The sequence below is a fragment of the Entelurus aequoreus genome, linkage group LG04 (assembly GCF_033978785.1).
Source record: "Entelurus aequoreus isolate RoL-2023_Sb linkage group LG04, RoL_Eaeq_v1.1, whole genome shotgun sequence".
In the NCBI taxonomy this organism is placed as follows: Eukaryota; Metazoa; Chordata; class Actinopteri; order Syngnathiformes; family Syngnathidae; genus Entelurus; species Entelurus aequoreus.
In genome coordinates, this window is record NC_084734.1 from 5279109 (window position 1) to 5297535 (window position 18427).

Sequence of the window (18427 nt, forward strand, 5' to 3'; positions counted from 1 at the left end):
TGATTAGTGCTCAACAGCAGGTGAGCGTGCCGACCACTAACCAGAGACAGGTGAACCCAATTAGTACCCATAGAAACCAAAACAAACCCAGAGGTGCCCAAAACAGTAACTAAGGGAGTCCAAAACTAACAGAACATAACTAAACAAAACATGATCCGTGCCACGTATCATGACAATCTGCTTACTTTCTCTTTAAACATGTTCTATCTACACTTCTGTTAACATGTAATAATCACTTACTTTTCTGATGTCTGATACTTTACATTAGTTTTGGATGATACCACAAATGTAGGTATCGATACGATACCAAGTAGTTACAGGATCATACATTGGTCATATTCAAAGTCCTCATGGGTCCAGCGACGTATTTCCTGAGTTTATAAACGTACCGTATTTTTCGGACTATAAGTTGCAGTTTTTTTCATAGTTTGGCCGGGGGTGCGACTTATACTCAGGAGCGACTTATGTGTGAAATGATGAACACATTAGCGTAAAATATCCAATAATATTATTGATGTCATTCACGTAAGAGACTAGACGTATAAGATTTCATGGGATTTAGCGATTAGAAGTGACAGATTGTTTGGTAAACGTATAGCATGTTCTATATGTTATAGTTATTTGAATGACTCTTACCATAATATGTTACGTTAACATACCAGTTGGTTATTTATGCCTCATATAACGTACACTTATTCAGCCTGTTGTTCACTATTCTTTAGACATTTTAAATTGCCTTTCACATGTCTATTCTTGCTGTTGGGTTTATCAAATACATTTCCCCAAAAAATGTGACTTATACTCCAGTGCGACTTATGTTTTTTTCCTTCTTTATTATGCATTTTCGGCAGGAGCGACTTATACTCCGAAAAATATTTTTGTGATGCTAAAAAAAATTGATGTAGTCATAGTAGTATCGACTAGATATGCTCCTTAACTTTGTATCATTACAGTGGATGTCAGGTGTAGATCCACCCATGGCATTTGTTTACATTGTGACGGTGGTGAGCTATTGTATCCTCCTACGGTGTGTAGTGAAGCATGTTTAGCTATTCCTCGTCCTCAAGTGATAATGAACTTGTAATAAACGTACTTCTTTCGTCGCAATGGAGGCGAGGATTAGTGATTTAGAAGCAGCTAAAACACTGCCGACTGCGGATGGACGTTCGCTGCTAGCTAATTAGCCATGTCTTAAAGTACATCTTCCTGAGGGCGTTTCAATGTTATAACTTCACCTTTATCTTTACTTTTTGAGTCAAAATGCGTCTGTTCTCCCTTTTCTGTCTACACACTGTGTCTGCTTGTAAGTAGTGAAGTGAATTGTATTTATATAGCGCTTTTTCTCTAGTGACTCAAAGCGCTTTACAGAGTGAAAGCCAATATCTAAGTTACATTTAAAGCAGTGTGGGTGGCACTGGGAGCAGGTGGGTAAAGTGTCTTGCCCAAGGACACAACGGCAGTGACGAGGATGTCGGAAGCGGGGATCGAACCATGGAACCCTCAAGTTGCTGGCACGGCCACTCTACCAACCGAGCTATACCTCTGCTCGTAAAACCAGCAATGTCACGACGCGACTACGACGCACCTTCATGCCCGAATATGATTCATTAGTATCGTGGGACTATACTAAGACCGTACAACCCTAAAATGCAATGGCTCTCCTGGGCAAGACCCCCTTTCTTTTTTTTTCTTTTTCTTTTTTTTTATTGACATCCAGCATCAGACATTCCTATCCATTACATCATATTCACATACATCATATATCTGTTGTCTGCCCTAAATGTCAAAATAGTTTTTGTTTATATCCCAACCATACCACTCCCCCCCCCAAAAGAGAAAGAAACAGCAAAAAAACAAACAAACAAAAAAAAAACAACAACAAAGTAGTACAGTGTTTCCCATAAACTGCCAAGATACCTGTGGCGGTGGGGGCGTGGCTATGGGCGTGGTCACCTTGACATCATCGGGTAATTTGCATAATTTACTACAATGATATAATTTTCTCTAAAAAGGCTCAAAAAATGTATACTTACTAATTAATAACAACCGTTTTGTTTAAAACGTCCATCCATCCATCCATCATCCATTTTACAATATAATTACAACACTTTATGTACATATTTATATACAGATTTAAACAATAAGTTATTCACTGAAATATATTTATTAATTGTGGTTCTTACAAAAAATATATCTTATAAAATATAAAAGCTAAAATGTCTCTTAAAGCTCTGCCCCTTTAATTAGTGCATACTAAATAATTTAACTTTAGGCTACTACTACAACCATATTATTTACCAGCAACATAAAGTGAAACAGAGGCAGAGGTGTCCTGCCACAGTCAGTAACAAATAAACAGAGAACAGTAGTGGTCAAATACAAATAAGGCAACAAGAGAAGTCTCCTACACTTCTCTTTTGTAAAGTAAATCTGAACAGCCTATATGGGCATCTACATCTACTATATGATTTGCCTGAGGAGCTGGACAGGAAAAAAAATAAAAAATAAAAAAAAAGCCGAAAAATCTATTTGTGGCGGACGTAATTCTTTCGTGGCGGGCCGCCACAAATAAATGAATGTGCGGGAAACACTGTAGTATCTACAAATACATCAATTAAATAAACAAAAAAGAAATAATACATTAATAACAATAATCAGAAATAAAATACAAATATATAAACAGATACATATACATACACATATATACACACACACGCATACATATATATATATATATATACACATTCTTACATATACCCATAGGGAGTAATCTTTTTTTTTTTTAAGCAGTACAATCATTAATTTGAAAAATTAAAGTCAGGCTTATGAGGCGTGACATAATTGACCCAGTTTTCCCAGTATGAAGTAAATTTCTCCATTTATAATTAATAAAGGCAGTTATCTTCTCCATTTTATATATGTCCATTGTGGTTTCCATCCATTGCTTCAAAGTTGGACTCTCCTGGGATATCCATTTCCTAGTAATGGTCTTTTTACAGGCCACCAGTAGGATATTCATGAAGTGTTTATCTTTCTTCAGCCAGTCCTGAGGGACATGTCCGAAACACAAAGTTTTACTTTCAAGGGGTATTTCACGTTTGAAAATATCCTGTAGAGCTTGGTGTATCTCTTTCCAATAGTCCTGGATATCTAAGGGTATAACAGCTTTATGTAGTGTAATGAAAGATAAAAAAAATGCTTAGTTCTGAATCTATTAAAAGGACATATATATTAGAAAACCAAGACTTTTATCGATATTTGCAGTTGCGGCATTTTGTTAATATGAAGGTGAAAAGTGTCATAAAGACAAGTATAAGTTTGATTGAACTGTTCAATTCAGAAATGATTGATATAACTGTTTCATGCTTGTCTGTTGAATATGAAATCATACTCAACTTCATATATTAAAACAAAATGGGAGAAGGAAGGAGGGATAACTATATCTGAGGAAGAATGGACAATAATATGGAAATATCAACGGACTTGTACCAACTCACCCAAGTGGAGAGAGTTTGGCTGGAAAAGTTTGTTCAGATTTTTTATTACACCTTCTCAGAAGTCTCATTATGATAACTTCCCTGCCTGTTGGAGAAATTGTGGGAATTCAAATGCAAACCACTACTATGTTTTCTGGGACTGCTCCGCCATAAAAGACCCCCTTCCTGCACCCCGTGATGTCGACTTGGGCTCATCAGTTTGGTTGTATCCACTTTGCATCAAGATTGCAAAGGTGTACCTAATGAAGTAATGGCTGTTCCATCATGTCATAAAACGATCAGTGTTTGTCATAGCTAAGACGATTCCTTCTAACTTGTTTAAATCTACCGTATATCCAATCCTCTTAAACAATAAAAGCCGCCCCCTAAAACGACTGTAATCTTGCCTAACAGCTATCAGGCCAGCCTTAAAAACACGAGCAGATTTATTACCATTAAGTATTCCCCTGTTCTGTCTTCTGTGCATGACTGAAAGGCACGCTGGACAGGATTTAATGCTTTCTCTCTCTCTTTGCCTCTGCTGGGGAACTCAGATGAGGAGTTGAGAATGTAGTGAGAGGGAGTTTTACATAACATCCCGCGGGCTCACGGGCTCTAAGCTGCAGTGACCCTCTTTAAGAGGGTGAACGTCAACATACTGGCTGGGGGGGTGCAGCGCGGTGGCAGAAGACAAGCATAAGCAGACTGTACAATAGGCGCTAATAGGCTAAGATACAGAAAACACACAATTGCATTTATGTTTTGAATAAATGATTAGACAATACAAATATATTCATGTTTTACTCTAGTTCAAAGTTAGATTGAAGTACATTACATGGTGACACTTGCCTAATTTAACATCCACAAAAAAAAAAAAAAATTATGTTCTCGCTGCAGTACATATCAAAAAATGAGTATAAATATATATAAATAAAACATATAAATGAATATATATTCTTGTTTTTAAACTATTATTATATTTGTTTTTAATTGATTTATTTGTTTATATTATTATTACTTTGGTTTATTTTGTTGGTTTGTTTGCTGTTTTTCTCTCTTTTTTTGGAGGGGGTCATCGTTGGGAAATAAACAAAAAAATATTTTGACATTTAGGGCAGACAATAGATTTATGATGTATGCAAATATGATGTGAAGGATAGGAATGTCTGATGATGGATGTCAATAACTAAATTAAAAAAAATAAATGTAAAAACTGGAAAAATGGATCAAGATGGATACTGCAACGAGAAAAATCTATATCAAAGCTAAATATCAAAGTTGTCGTCGGTGGTAAAAATTTGGACACCCCTGACCTCTGACCTGCAGTGTTTGGGTGGACCATTTGGATATATTGAAAATTGGTAAACATTATCTAAATTTATAATGAGAAAACCTTGTTGTTAGATGTGTGTTTTAGTTGACAAAGTGTATTGTGATTAGTTATTGATATTAAAATATCTGCTTATTTCCATTAAATAGAACTTTGTTTTACATTTTTGTTGAATCATTTTTAGTTTAATTGTGGACCAATAAAACTAAAGTTGCGCATCCCAAATGGCCAGACAGCCACATTTTGGACACCACTGTCTTAAAGTCTGCGGGCTATAGAGCGTTTTCTATTGGGGCTCCAGTACTCTGGAATGCCCTCCTGGTAACAGTTAGAGATGCTACCTCAGTAGAAACATTTAAGTCCTATCTTAAAACTCATTTGTATACTCTAGCCTTTAAATAGACTCCCTTTTAGACCAGTTGATCTGCCGTTTCTTTTCTGCTCTGCTCCCCTCTCCTTTGTGGAGAGGGGGGGGGCACAGATTTGGTGACCACAGATGAAGCGCTAGCTGTTCAAAGTGGGTACCCAGGGTGGACCACTCATCTGTGCCAGTTGGGGACGTCTCTGTGCTGCTGACCTGTCTCCACTCAAGATGATCTCCTGCTGGCCCCACTATGGACTGGACTCTCACACTATTATGTTAGATCCACTATGGACTGGACTCTCACACTATTATGTTAGATCTACTATGGACTGGACTCTCACACTATTATGTTAGATCCACTATGGACTGGACTTTCACACTATTATGTTAGATCCACTATGGACTGGACTCTCACACTATTATGTTAGATCCACTATGGACTGGACTCTCACTATTATGTTAGATCCACTATGGACTGGACTCTCACACTATTATGTTAGATCCACTATGGACTGGACTCTCACACTATTATGTTAGATCCACTATGGACTGGACTCTCACACTATTATGTTAGATCCACTATGGACTGGACTCTCACTATTATGTTAGATCCACTATGGACTGGACTCTCACACTATTATGTTAGATCCACTATGGACTGGACTCTCACACTATTATGTTAGATCCACTATGGACTGGACTCTCACACTATTATGTTAGATCCACTATGGACTGGACTCTCACACTATTATGTTAGATCCACTATGGACTGGACTCTCACTATTATGTTAGATCCACTATGGACTGGACTCTCACACTATTATGTTAGATCCACTATGGACTGGACTCTCACACTATTATGTTAGATCCACTATGGACTGGACTCTCACACTATTATGTTAGATCCACTATGGACTGGACTCTCACTATTATGTTAGATCCACTATGGACTGGACTCTCACACTATTATGTTAGATCCACTATGGACTGGACTCTCACACTATTATGTTAGATCCACTATGGACTGGACTCTCACACTATTATGTTAGATCCACTATGGACTGGACTCTCACACTATTATGTTAGATCCACTATGGACTGGACTCTCACACTATTATGTTAGATCCACTATGGACTGGACTCTCACTATTATGTTAGATCCACTATGGACTGGACTCTCACACTATTATGTTAGATCCACTATGGACTGGACTCTCACACTATTATGTTAGATCCACTATGGACTGGACTCTCACACTATTATGTTAGATCCACTATGGACTGGACTCTCACACTATTATGTTAGATCCACTATGGACTGGACTCTCACACTATTATGTTAGATCCACTATGGACTGGACTCTCACTATTATGTTAGATCCACTATGGACTGGACTCTCACACTATTATGTTAGATCCACTATGGACTGGACTCTCACACTATTATGTTAGATCCACTATGGACTGGGACTCTCACACTATTATGTTAGATCCACTATGGACTGGACTCTCACTATTATGTTAGATCCACTATGGACTGGACTCTCACTATTATGTTAGATCCACTATGGACTGGACTCTCACACTATTATGTTAGATCCACTATGGACTGGACTCTCACTATTATGTTAGATCCACTATGGACTGGACTCTCACTATTATGTTAGATCCACTATGGACTGGACTCTCACTATTATGTTAGATCCACTATGGACTGGACTCTCACACTATTATGTTAGATCCACTATGGACTGGACTCTCACACTATTATGTTAGATCCACTATGGACTGGACTCTCACTATTATGTTAGATCCACTATGGACTGGACTCTCACACTATTATGTTAGATCCACTATGGACTGGACTCTCACACTATTATGTTAGATCCACTATGGACTGGACTCTCACACTATTATGTTATATCCACTATGGACTGGACTCTCACACTATTATGTTAGATCCACTATGGACTGCACTCTCACAATATTATGCTAGATCCACTCGACGTCCATAGCACCGGTCGCCCAGGGGGGTCCCTTCCAAGGTTTCTCATTGTTATCCCATTGGGTTGACTTTTTTTCCTTGCCCTGATGTGGGATCTGAGCCGAGGATGTCGTTGTGGCTTGTGCAGCCCTTTGAGACACTCGTGATTTAGGGCTATATAAGTAAACTTTGTTTGATTGATTGATTGATTGATTGATTGATATCCTAACTGAGGTAACAGGTAAGATAAAACCACAATACCAAAAGTTGTATGCATATATAAATGTATGGTGTGCAATGATTATTATTTTCAAAAATTCTAAAAACGTGTTAAATTGTTGCTAAATAAACATAGATTAAAAAGTGAAAAAAATTAAATAAAATACAAATAAAATTAAAAAAAGATATCAAAAAATTACCCACTTTGGTTTGATTACTAAGAATACATTTTCAAAATAACGTAATTGGAAAAAAATAAAATAAAAGATGAGGGTCACGTCTGGTTGACATGAGGTTTAAACATGTCTTTAGACGTCCCTGCAGGGCATGCCTAAATGAACTTGGCATTTGTTAATGGACCCCACAATGAAAAATAATTTAAAACCTTAAATGGATGGCCTCACTTGGGAGGTTTTAATTGAGGACACAAAGAGGAGGTGTCCTTGTGTCTTACAGCAGGAAGGTCATATTAGAATTTCTTACTGCACTTACCACATTATTTTTCCCCCTCTCAATTATATGCTCCTTTTTGTATTGGCTAATTGCTTTGATCAATGTATATTGTATAGGAGGACAGGTCATCTTTTTTATTAATTTTTTCCCCAAAATTTTGCATTTTGTATCATTCCTTGTTGTAAAAATGTCTTGTTAATTTTTAATTAACATAACACTAATAAGATTCTTGAAAGTAAAAATAAATGCAAAAATGCGTCAATGCTCCTTTTTCTGTCTACTCACTGTGTCTGCTTGTAAGCACTCCATGATTGTGCGCTGCCGAACATGCTCCTCTGCTCGTAAAACCAGCAATGTCACGACGTGACGAAGCGCCGTCATTCCCGTAAAAAAAAAAATATGGTGAACCGATACTTTTCAAACAGAGTATAGTACCATTTTTCATTCATTAGTACCGCGATACTATACTAGTACCGGTATACCGTTCAACCTTAGACTGCAGGTTAAAATAGTATCACAAATCACCTGCAAATGTAGTTTTTCAAAAATACTCTAATATAGACAGTCCGCCCCAAGTCAGCAGGGATAGGCTCCATCTTATACCAACCCAGATGAAGATAAGCGGCATAGATCAGGGATGAGATGGATTGAATATAAAAAGTCATAGGTCCACCTATTGAGGAACACCTTATCAAATGTTCTAAAGTAGGACCCCTTTGTCATTCAGGAAGTCAAAGGTAAAGAAGGAAGTAGAAACAAGGCGTGACATACTTGTAGGCTAAAGTGGCACTGAAATGCTGCTTGATGTAGGCCTCCAACACTGTGTTGAAATGCTGGAACTTCCTGTCTGCGATGAGACTTATTATGTAGATCTTGTGGGAGAGAACACAAACAAAACACAAATATCTGATATCAGTTATAATGATACCATCGTATTTCATCATTTTGGTGACACCTCACCAAGGCATCGAACACGAGGATGTCGTAGTCGTCCGTCTGAGAGTGTTCCATCATGATGTTGAACAGAGCGTCCAGCGTGTCCTGCAGGAACTGACACAAGGAGGAAAGGCTGCTTTGAAAGCGGTTAAACGTCTGCGCACTTGTGAAGGCACATGACTGACCTTGACCACCTCCTCGCCGTCGATGAGCTTCAGTTCCTTTAAGTTTTCTCGCAGGAGTTCGGGTCGAGTCCGCCATTTAAGAAGCCCCAGCAGGCCCACTTTGGAGGCAACAAGAACAGGGTTTCTCTTAAAACTAAGCTTTGTCTTTCTTGGATTTTGTTTAAAGTTGTAGAGTTGATTCATTAATAAAAGTGGCATTTTTTTGAAAGGTTTGGAAAAAAAGAATCACCATTCGTGTTGCCTGAATCTATTGGACAGTGTGTAGTATTAAAAGGAACTTTAACTTTGAACTAGGGTTGTCCCGGTACTAGTATAGTATCGCGGTACTAATGAATGAAAAACGGTACTATAGTCTTTGAAAAGTACCGGTTCGCCATATTTTTTGTTTTTACAGGCATGACAGCGCGTCGTTGTTACGTCGTGACATTGGTGGTTTTACGAGCAGAGGAGCATGTTCGGCAGCTCACACACAGAGTACTTACAAGCAGACACAGTGTGTAGACAGAAAAGGGAGAACGGACGCATTTTGGCCTAAAAACTAAAGATAATTTGAAGTTTTGGCTTGAACGTGAAGATAAAGGTGAAGTTATGACACTGAAACACCCTCAGGAAAAGGTGCTTTATGACATGGCTAGCGAGTTAGCGGCTAATGTCCATCCGCAGTCTGCAGTGTTGTAGCTACTTCTAAATCACTTATCCTTGTCTCCATGGCGACAAAGTAAGTTTCTAACAAGTACCATTATCACTGCAGGGGGAGGAATAGCTAAACATGCTTCACTACACACCGTAGGAGGATACAATAGCTCACCCGCGTCACAATGTAAACAAATGCCTTAGGTGGATCTACACCTGACATCCACTGTAATGATACCAAGTACAAGAGTGTATCTAGTTGATACGACTATTATTACATCAATATTTATCGTCACAATGTTGTTGTTTTTTTAAATTTATATTATATTCATAAAGTCCCTGGACACATGAGGACTTTAAATATGACCAATGTATGATCCTGTAACAACTTGGTATCGGACCGATACCTAAATTTGTGGTATCATCCAAAACATTACATGGATTCAATTCTTTAAGATGTCAATAAACTTCTCAATCAATCAAAAAAACAGTAGATGGCAGTCTCACATAAGAGATACGGGTAGACTGCAAGATGACACCAGTTAAATGTTCCATTGAGAATATAGAACATTACACACAGCGCTGAAAAATCTGTCATAATGTTTTAGTACGACTTTGGTAAGGTATGAAGCCGCACCGCTGAATGGATTGTTGGGGCTACCGTAGTCAGATGTTCTGTACAGTGCTTCAACATCCAAGTATTATTATGGTGTGTGTATAAGATGACACCTATTAGCAGACATATTATCTGGTGGTTTTTCGCAATATTATGCAAAACCAGCTTTTCTTACCTTCTGGTACCTGCTGATCTGTATTTGGGATCTGCATAAGTCCTGAAAATGTATGCATGTCCGCCATTATCCGTAGTCGATAAGCTTATTTTTCTCTCTCTATCTTCTTGTTATGTGACATTCACCCTCCGCTGTTGCCATTTCTAATATAAAGTAGTGTAAAGTTCTTACTTATATCTGTCAGTAAACTCGCCATAAAAGCGCAAAAACATACCGGTGTAGTGAGTTTACATTATTCACCCAAGGAACTTTAGTTATTAGAGAGTTCCGGTCTGACGGTTTTTCACGGGACACATTGCCGGCATTGCTGTTGCACTAGTGAGTCACGAATGAGGAGATGCTGCTCTGTTATTGATTGAAGTAAAGTGTGAATGTCATTAAAACATTTAGCGCCATCTTTTGACACTTCTTCCACTCCCGTCCTTGCACGCTACACCGCTACAACAAAGATGACGGGGAGAAGACACTGTCCAAGGTGAGCCACGTAAATAAGACCGCCCACAAAATGGCGCATCCTGAAGCGACTGTCAGAAAGCGACTTGAAGATGATGTGTAAAACATTATCTATGCAACATTTTGAGCAAAGAACCACCATTATCTCTGTGCTGCTGACCCGTCTCCGCTCGGGATGGTCTCCTGCTGGCCCCACTATGGACTGGACTCTCACTATTATGCTAGATCCACTACGGACTGGACTTTCACAATATTATGTTAGATCCACTATGGACTGGACTCTCACTATTATGCTAGATCCACTACGGACTGGACTTTCACAATATTATGTTAGATCCACTATGGACTGGACTCTCACACTATTATGTTAGATCCACTATGGACTGGACTCTCACACTATTATGTTAGATCCACTATGGACTGGACTCTCACACTATTATGTTAGATCCACTATGGACTGGACTCTCACACTATTATGTTAGATCCACTATGGACTGGACTCTCACACTATTATGCTAGATCCACTATGGACTGGACTCTCAGAATATTATGTTAGATCCACTATGGACTGGACTCTCACACTATTATGTTAGATCCACTATGGACTGGACTCTCACACTATTATGCTAGATCCACTATGGACTGGACTCTCAGAATATTATGTTAGATCCACTATGGACTGGACTCTCACTCTATTATGTTAGATCCACTATGGACTGGACTCTCACACTATAATGTTAGATCCACTATGGACTGGACTCTCACACTATTATGTTAGATCCACTATGGACTGGACTCTCACACTATTATGTTAGATCCACTATGGACTGGACTCTCACTATTATGCTAGATCCACTACGGACTGGACTCTCACAATATTATGTTAGATCCAGTATGGACTGGACTCTCACACTATTATGTTAGATCCAGTATGGACTGGACTCTCACACTATTATGTTAGATCCACTATGGACTGGACTCTCACACTATTATGCTAGATCCACTATGGACTGGACTCTCAGAATATTATGTTAGATCCACTATGGACTGGACTCTCACACTATTATGTTAGATCCACTATGGACTGGACTCTCACACTATTTTGCTAGATCCACTATGGACTGGACTCTCAGAATATTATGTTAGATCCACTATGGACTGGACTCTCACTCTATTATGTTAGATCCACTATGGACTGGACTCTCACACTATTATGTTAGATCCACTATGGACTGGACTCTCCCACTATTATGTTAGATCCACTATGGACTGGACTCTCACACTATTATGTTAGATCCACTATGGACTGGACTCTCACACTATTATGTTAGATCCACTATGGACTGGACTCACACACTATTATGTTAGATCCACTATGGACTGGACTCTCACACTATTATGTTAGATCCACTATGGACTGGACTCTCACACTATTATGTTAGATCCACTATGGACTGGACTCTCACACTATTATGTTAGATCCACTATGGACTGGACTCTCACACTATTATGTTAGATCCACTATGGACTGGACTCTCACACTATTATGTTAGATCCACTATGGACTGGGGGGGTTCACCCACATAAGCGGTCCTCTCCAAGGTTTCTCATAGTCATTCACATTGACATTCCACTGGGTTGTGAGTTTTTCCTTGCCCTTATGTGGGCTCTGAACCGAGGATGTGGTTGTGGCTTGTGCAGCCCTTTGAGACACTTGTGATTTAGGGCTATATAAGTAAACATTGATTGATGACATTACATGTTATGTAGACCACAAGGAAGTCTTTTACATTTTGAAAAAAAATCTTAATATGACCGTTTTAATGCGCCTTATGTATGAAAATAGACCTGAATAGACCCGCTCATCGGCAGTGCGCCTTATAATCCGGTGTGTGCCCTATGGTCCGAAAAATACGGTACTGCATTTAACCAGGGGAAAAAAGTTTCTAAAAGCAACACACAACTATTACTTCTTTTTTGGCATTTTTTGCAGCTCTCAGATTATCTGGTTCATTGGAAATTAATCACTACTTAGACTGTAAAAGAAACAACAAAGATAGTGTTCCCTAAAGGTTCATTTGTCACGTCCGTGTGTTCTGTGACCGATACTTTAAATGGATTCCGGCATTAGTTCTGCAACACTTTGAACAAGGAACAGCTCAGTATAACTGGAGGGCTGATTACCAGCAACTTTTTCCTTTTGTGTCCAGGAAATTTGTGACACATCTAGCTGCACATCTGGTGGGTGGCCTTAAACAACACAAGCGGTGTGCTGAGTGTGTGTGTGCGTGCGTGCGTGTGTGTGTGTGTGTGTGTGTGTGTGTGTGTGTGTGTGTGTGTGTGTGTGTGTGTGTGTGTGTGTGTGTGTGTGTGTGTGTGTGTGTGCGCATGCAAAAGCCTGCGGTGTCTGTGATTCAAACAAAGGTTAATGTTCATTATCGTGATGGACTAACAGCTGTTGTGCTGGCACCTGTGTCAGATCTACTCCACTACCTCGGATGCTTGAGTGTGCGTATACGTTTGGGAAGGTGCGCTCATCTCTGCAAACATGGCTGCCTGCCAGACTGTGTAGGACAAAGTGACAACACTGTAGACACTAATACAATCAGCGTATTTACATCATTCTCCATAACGTCACTATGATTACGATGCACATCCTTGCTGCCGGTTAAAAATGCACCTAATAAGCATGTTGAGTCACCCTCAACTTGTAAACAGGCCGACATAGTCACCCAGAGAATGTCTGACCTTCCCCTGTGCTCATATCACAACAGGATACAATAATTCCATGACTAATTTTTCACAAAATATACATTTTAGTTGGTTATACAACTCTATTAAATTGCACTACCATTGTGCTCAGTGTCCTAGTGGTTAGAGTGTCCGCCCTGAGATGGGTAGGTTGTGAGTTCAAACCCCAGCCGTGTCATACCAAAGACTATAAAAATGGGAGCCATTACCTCCCTGCTTGACACTCAGCATCGAGGGTTGGAATTGGGGGTTAAATCATCCAAAATGATACCCATGCACGGCCACTGCTGCTGCCCACTGCTCCCCTCACCTCCCAGGGGGGTGAACAAGGGGATGGGTCAAATGCAGAGGACACATTTTACCACACATAGTGTGTGTGTGACAATCAATGGTACTTTAACTTAACTTGTTTTTCTCAAAACTAGTAATTTTGGTTGTGCTTACCGACCTCGAAGCTATTTAATTTGGTACATGGTGAAATATGTGTGACCAGTAGATGGCAGTCACACGTAAGAGATACATGTAGACCGCAATATGATAGCAGTCACACACAAGAGATGCGTGTAGACTGCAATATGACTCAAGTTAACAACACCAACATTTTATATGTTCCATTGAGAATATAGAACATTACACACGGCGCTCAAAAATCTATCAAAATGTTTTAGTAGGACTTTGGTAAGCTATGAAGCCACACCGCTTGATGGATTGTACTGTGCTTCAACATAGGAGTATTATTATGGTGTGTGTATAAGGTAAGACATATTATCTGGCGTTTTGTTTCACAATATTATGCAAAAGCAACTTTTCTTACCTTCTGGTACCTGCTGATCTGTATTTGGAATCTGCATAAGTCCTGAAAATGTGCGCGCATCCGCCTTTGTGGTTTGTAGACGATAAGCTTCTTCTTTTTCTCTATCTTCTTGTTATGTGACATTCATCCTCCGCTGTTGCCATTTCTAATATAAAGTAGTGTAAAGTTCTTACTTATATCTGTCAGTAAACTCGCCATGAACGTGCAAAAACATACCGGTGTAGTCATCAATCATCCATCCATCCATTTTCTACCGCTTATTCCCTTCGGGGTCGCGGGGGGGGCTGGAGCCTATCTCAGCTACAATCGGGCGGAAGGCGGGGTACACCCTGGACAAGTCGCCACCTCATCGTCATCAATCAATCAATGTTTATTTATATAGCCCTGAATCACAAAAGTCTCAAAGGGCTGCACAAGCCACAACGACATCCTCGGTACAGAGCCCACACAAGGGACGCTGGATGTGAATGACTATGAGAAACCTTGGGGAGGATCGCATATGTGGGTAACCCCCCCTCTAAGTACAGTCCCTAGTGGATCCAACATAACAGTGAGAGTCCAGTCCATAGTGGGGCCAGCAGGAGACCATCCTGAGCGGAGACAGGTCAGTAGCGCAGAGACGTCCCCAACCGATGCACAGGCGAGCGGTATACCCCGGATCCCAACTCAGGACAGCCAGCACCTCATACATGGTCACCAGAACCGGAATAACCCAGCGAGGGGGCAAAGGAGAAAAGAAAACGGCAGATCAACTGGTCTAAAAAGGGGGTCTATTTAAAGGCTAGAGTATACAAATGAGTTTTAAGATGGGACTTAAATGCTTCTACTGAGGTAGCATCTCTAACTTTTACCGGGAGGGCATTCCAGAGTACTGGAGCCCGAATAGAAAACGCTCTGTAGCCCGCAGACTTTTTTTGGGCTCTGGGAATCACTAATAATAATAATAATAATAATAATAATAATAATAATAAGTAGTGAGTTTTATTATTCACCCAAGAAACTTTAGTTATTAGAGAGTTCCGGTCGGACGGTTTTTCACGGGACACATTTCGGGCGTTGTTGTTGCACTAGTGAGCCACGGATGAGGAGATGCTGCTCTGTTATTGATTGAAGTAAAGTGTGAATGTCATTAAAACAGTTAGCTCCATCTTTTGACACTTCTTCCACTCCCGTCCTTGCACGCTACACCGCTACAACAAAGATGACGGGGAGAAGACGCTGTCCAAGGTGAGCCACGTAAATAAGACCGCCCACAAAACTGCGCATCCTGAAGCGACTGTCAGAAAGCGACTTGAAGATGATCTGTAAAACATCATCTAGTCAACATTTCAAACCAAAGAACCACCATTACATGTTATGTAGACCGCAAGGAAGTCTTTTACATTTAGAAAAAAATAATAATAATATGACTGTTTTAATGCGCCTTATAATCCGGTGCGCCTTTTGTATTAAAAAAACCCTGACTAGACCCGCTCATTGGCAGTGCGCCTGTTAATCCGGTACACCCTATGGTGAGGAAAATACAGTACCTAATGAAGTGAATGTAAACGTTGAACAAACAAGAAGTTAGGGGAGGTAACTTAAAAGTTTTGCTACACTCTTTCTGAACTCAAGATGTCCTCTGCTGCCAATGGTAAAGTCCCCACAGTGGCCATATCACAACAATGTCACAGAAAATGTCTAGTTACAATATTAGCACACACAACAAGCACAGAAGGACACCCACTCGATGGAAACATTGGTCTTTGAAAGAGAATAAGGTCTTTTTTTTTTGTCCTGTCCAGCCACTCATATTTGCTGTACAGATTTATGGGCATGGGCCACATCAAATAAAAGCTTACCATATGTTATGGAGGGTGCGGTATGAGGTAAAGACTGCAAGAACCACACAAACATTACCATTCTGGGTGAGCTTGGTGGAGCAGACCAAGGTGGAAATGGTGAAACTGTCTCTGGAGCTGACTGACAGGCCCCCGCCGCCCCCGCTCACATTGCTGGTGCTTCGGTTCAGTCCCCCCTTGTGGAGGTCCCCATGGTGGTGGCGGGTGGAGGGCAAGGACAAGTAAGAATTCACATCCTCCATGCGCTTGCTGTCCCCCTACAAGGATAATGTGCAATCGGTCAGTCAGTCAAACTTTGTTTTACGACTGTTAGGAAAACATGCCGGTTTTTATTTTCCGCCCAATGTCTGATTTTTTAGAATAGTCCCCGTTTTAGGTGGCCCCTGCGCCCTCCTTAGTGCTTAACCAGTGAGTTCTATTGAGTAAATGAGGATCAAAAGCAAGGACTAAGCCTGAAAGAGCATAAAGATTGAGGAGTGAAGTGATAACAGGAGATCACTGAGCAGCAGAGCGCATTTGGTCTCTGAGTACATCAGGAGTAATTAATCTTCACTCTGGTTGACATTTAATCAATAAGTGGATTCATTCTTACCTGTGGCTCATTAGGCATGAAATCTATTTAGCTCCACTCAGCCTGTTTTGGTGGCCCAAATGTCACATCCAGACTGACTGTACATGCACAATCTTTTAATGATGGCTACAAGTCTGTGCTAACATTTAAACGTCTTTTTTTTAAAAAGGGACACTTTTCATCTGGCAAAAGTGTGAATGTATTTTGTCAAAATATGATTAGCATAGAATAGAATGGAAAATACTTTATTGATCCCTGGGGGAAATTCAGCACCAAAGTTAGCTCACAATAGACAATAAACACTTAGGTATTTTTACATGTGAATAATATAAATACAGTCTATTATACAGCATTATTCACATATGAATAATATAAATACAGTCTATTATACAGCATTATTCACATGTGAATATTATAAATACAATCTATTATACAGCATTATTCACATGTGAATAATATAAGTACAGTCTATTATACAGCATTATTCACATGTGAATATTATAAATACAATCTATTATACAGCATTATTCACATGTAAATAATATAAATACAGTCTATTATACAGCATTATTCACATATGAATAATATAAGTACAGTCTATTATACAGCATTATTCACATGTGAATATTATAAATACAATCTATTATAAAGCATTATTCACATGTGAATAATATAAATACAGTCTAGTATACAGCATTATTCACATATGAATAATATAAATACAATCTATTATACAGCATTATTCACATGTGAATAATATAAGTACAGTCTATTATACAGCATTATTCACATGTGAATATTATAAATACAATCTATTATACAGCATTATTCACATGTGAATAATATAAATACAATCTATTATACAGCATTATTCACATGTGAATATTATAAATACAATCTATTATACAGCATTATTCACATGTGAATAATATAAATACATTATACATTATAAATACATTGGGTAAGATTTAACAATTGGCTGAAAATGTTATGTTTTGACTCGAGCTGTCAAAGTTAACGCGATAAGTACCTTTAACAGCGATAATCTTTTAACGCACGATTAACGTTTTTGACCCTCAGCCCGTTCTGTAGAAGTGTAATGGTGTCCAGTTACTGTTGAGCCAAAGGCTTGAAAACAGCTAGCAGAACTGCACAAAGTAAGGGAGACCTTATGGAAATCTCAGATCCACAGCAAGTCGTTCTCCGGACAAGACAGGACAATTTTACCTTCAATCGCCGTGAGACGACATGATTGGAGCCAACACTGAGCGTGCATTGCTGCTTGGAGTGAGGGGAAGCTTCACGTTCGTGTTTGGATTACAGTGCATTAAAAACATAAAATGGAGAGTTTTACTAGAACTGCTTTAGTAAAATGGAATTAGGTCTGGGCGATATATCGATGTACTCGATATATCGCGGGTTTGTCTGTGCGATATAGAAAATGACTATATCTTGATATTGGAGTATACATTCTCACGCAGTTGCTTTTAGCTGCGGGCATTACACTACAGGCTCTTCTCACTCTTTGTTGTATCTCCTTCTCACAGAGACATAAAACAAGCGCACCTTCTTACATACGTCACATACGTACATGCCCTTGCAGAGCAGAGAGGTAGCGGCATGGGC

General features: G+C 39.4%; 1 protein-coding gene across 1 annotated transcript in view; it reads right to left on the reverse strand.

Annotated features, from left to right (window-relative positions):
* The window catches only part of LOC133648209 (dedicator of cytokinesis protein 2), a 337149-nt gene that overhangs the window by 239919 nt on the left and 78803 nt on the right, over nucleotides 1-18427 (reverse strand). The window contains exons 17-20 of the mRNA XM_062044062.1: nucleotides 16289-16487; nucleotides 8948-9045; nucleotides 8787-8876; nucleotides 8598-8698 (exon numbers count right to left, since the gene is read on the reverse strand). Of these exons, the coding sequence (XP_061900046.1) occupies nucleotides 8598-8698; nucleotides 8787-8876; nucleotides 8948-9045; nucleotides 16289-16487 (488 nt within the window). The remainder of the gene's footprint in view (nucleotides 1-8597; nucleotides 8699-8786; nucleotides 8877-8947; nucleotides 9046-16288; nucleotides 16488-18427) is intronic.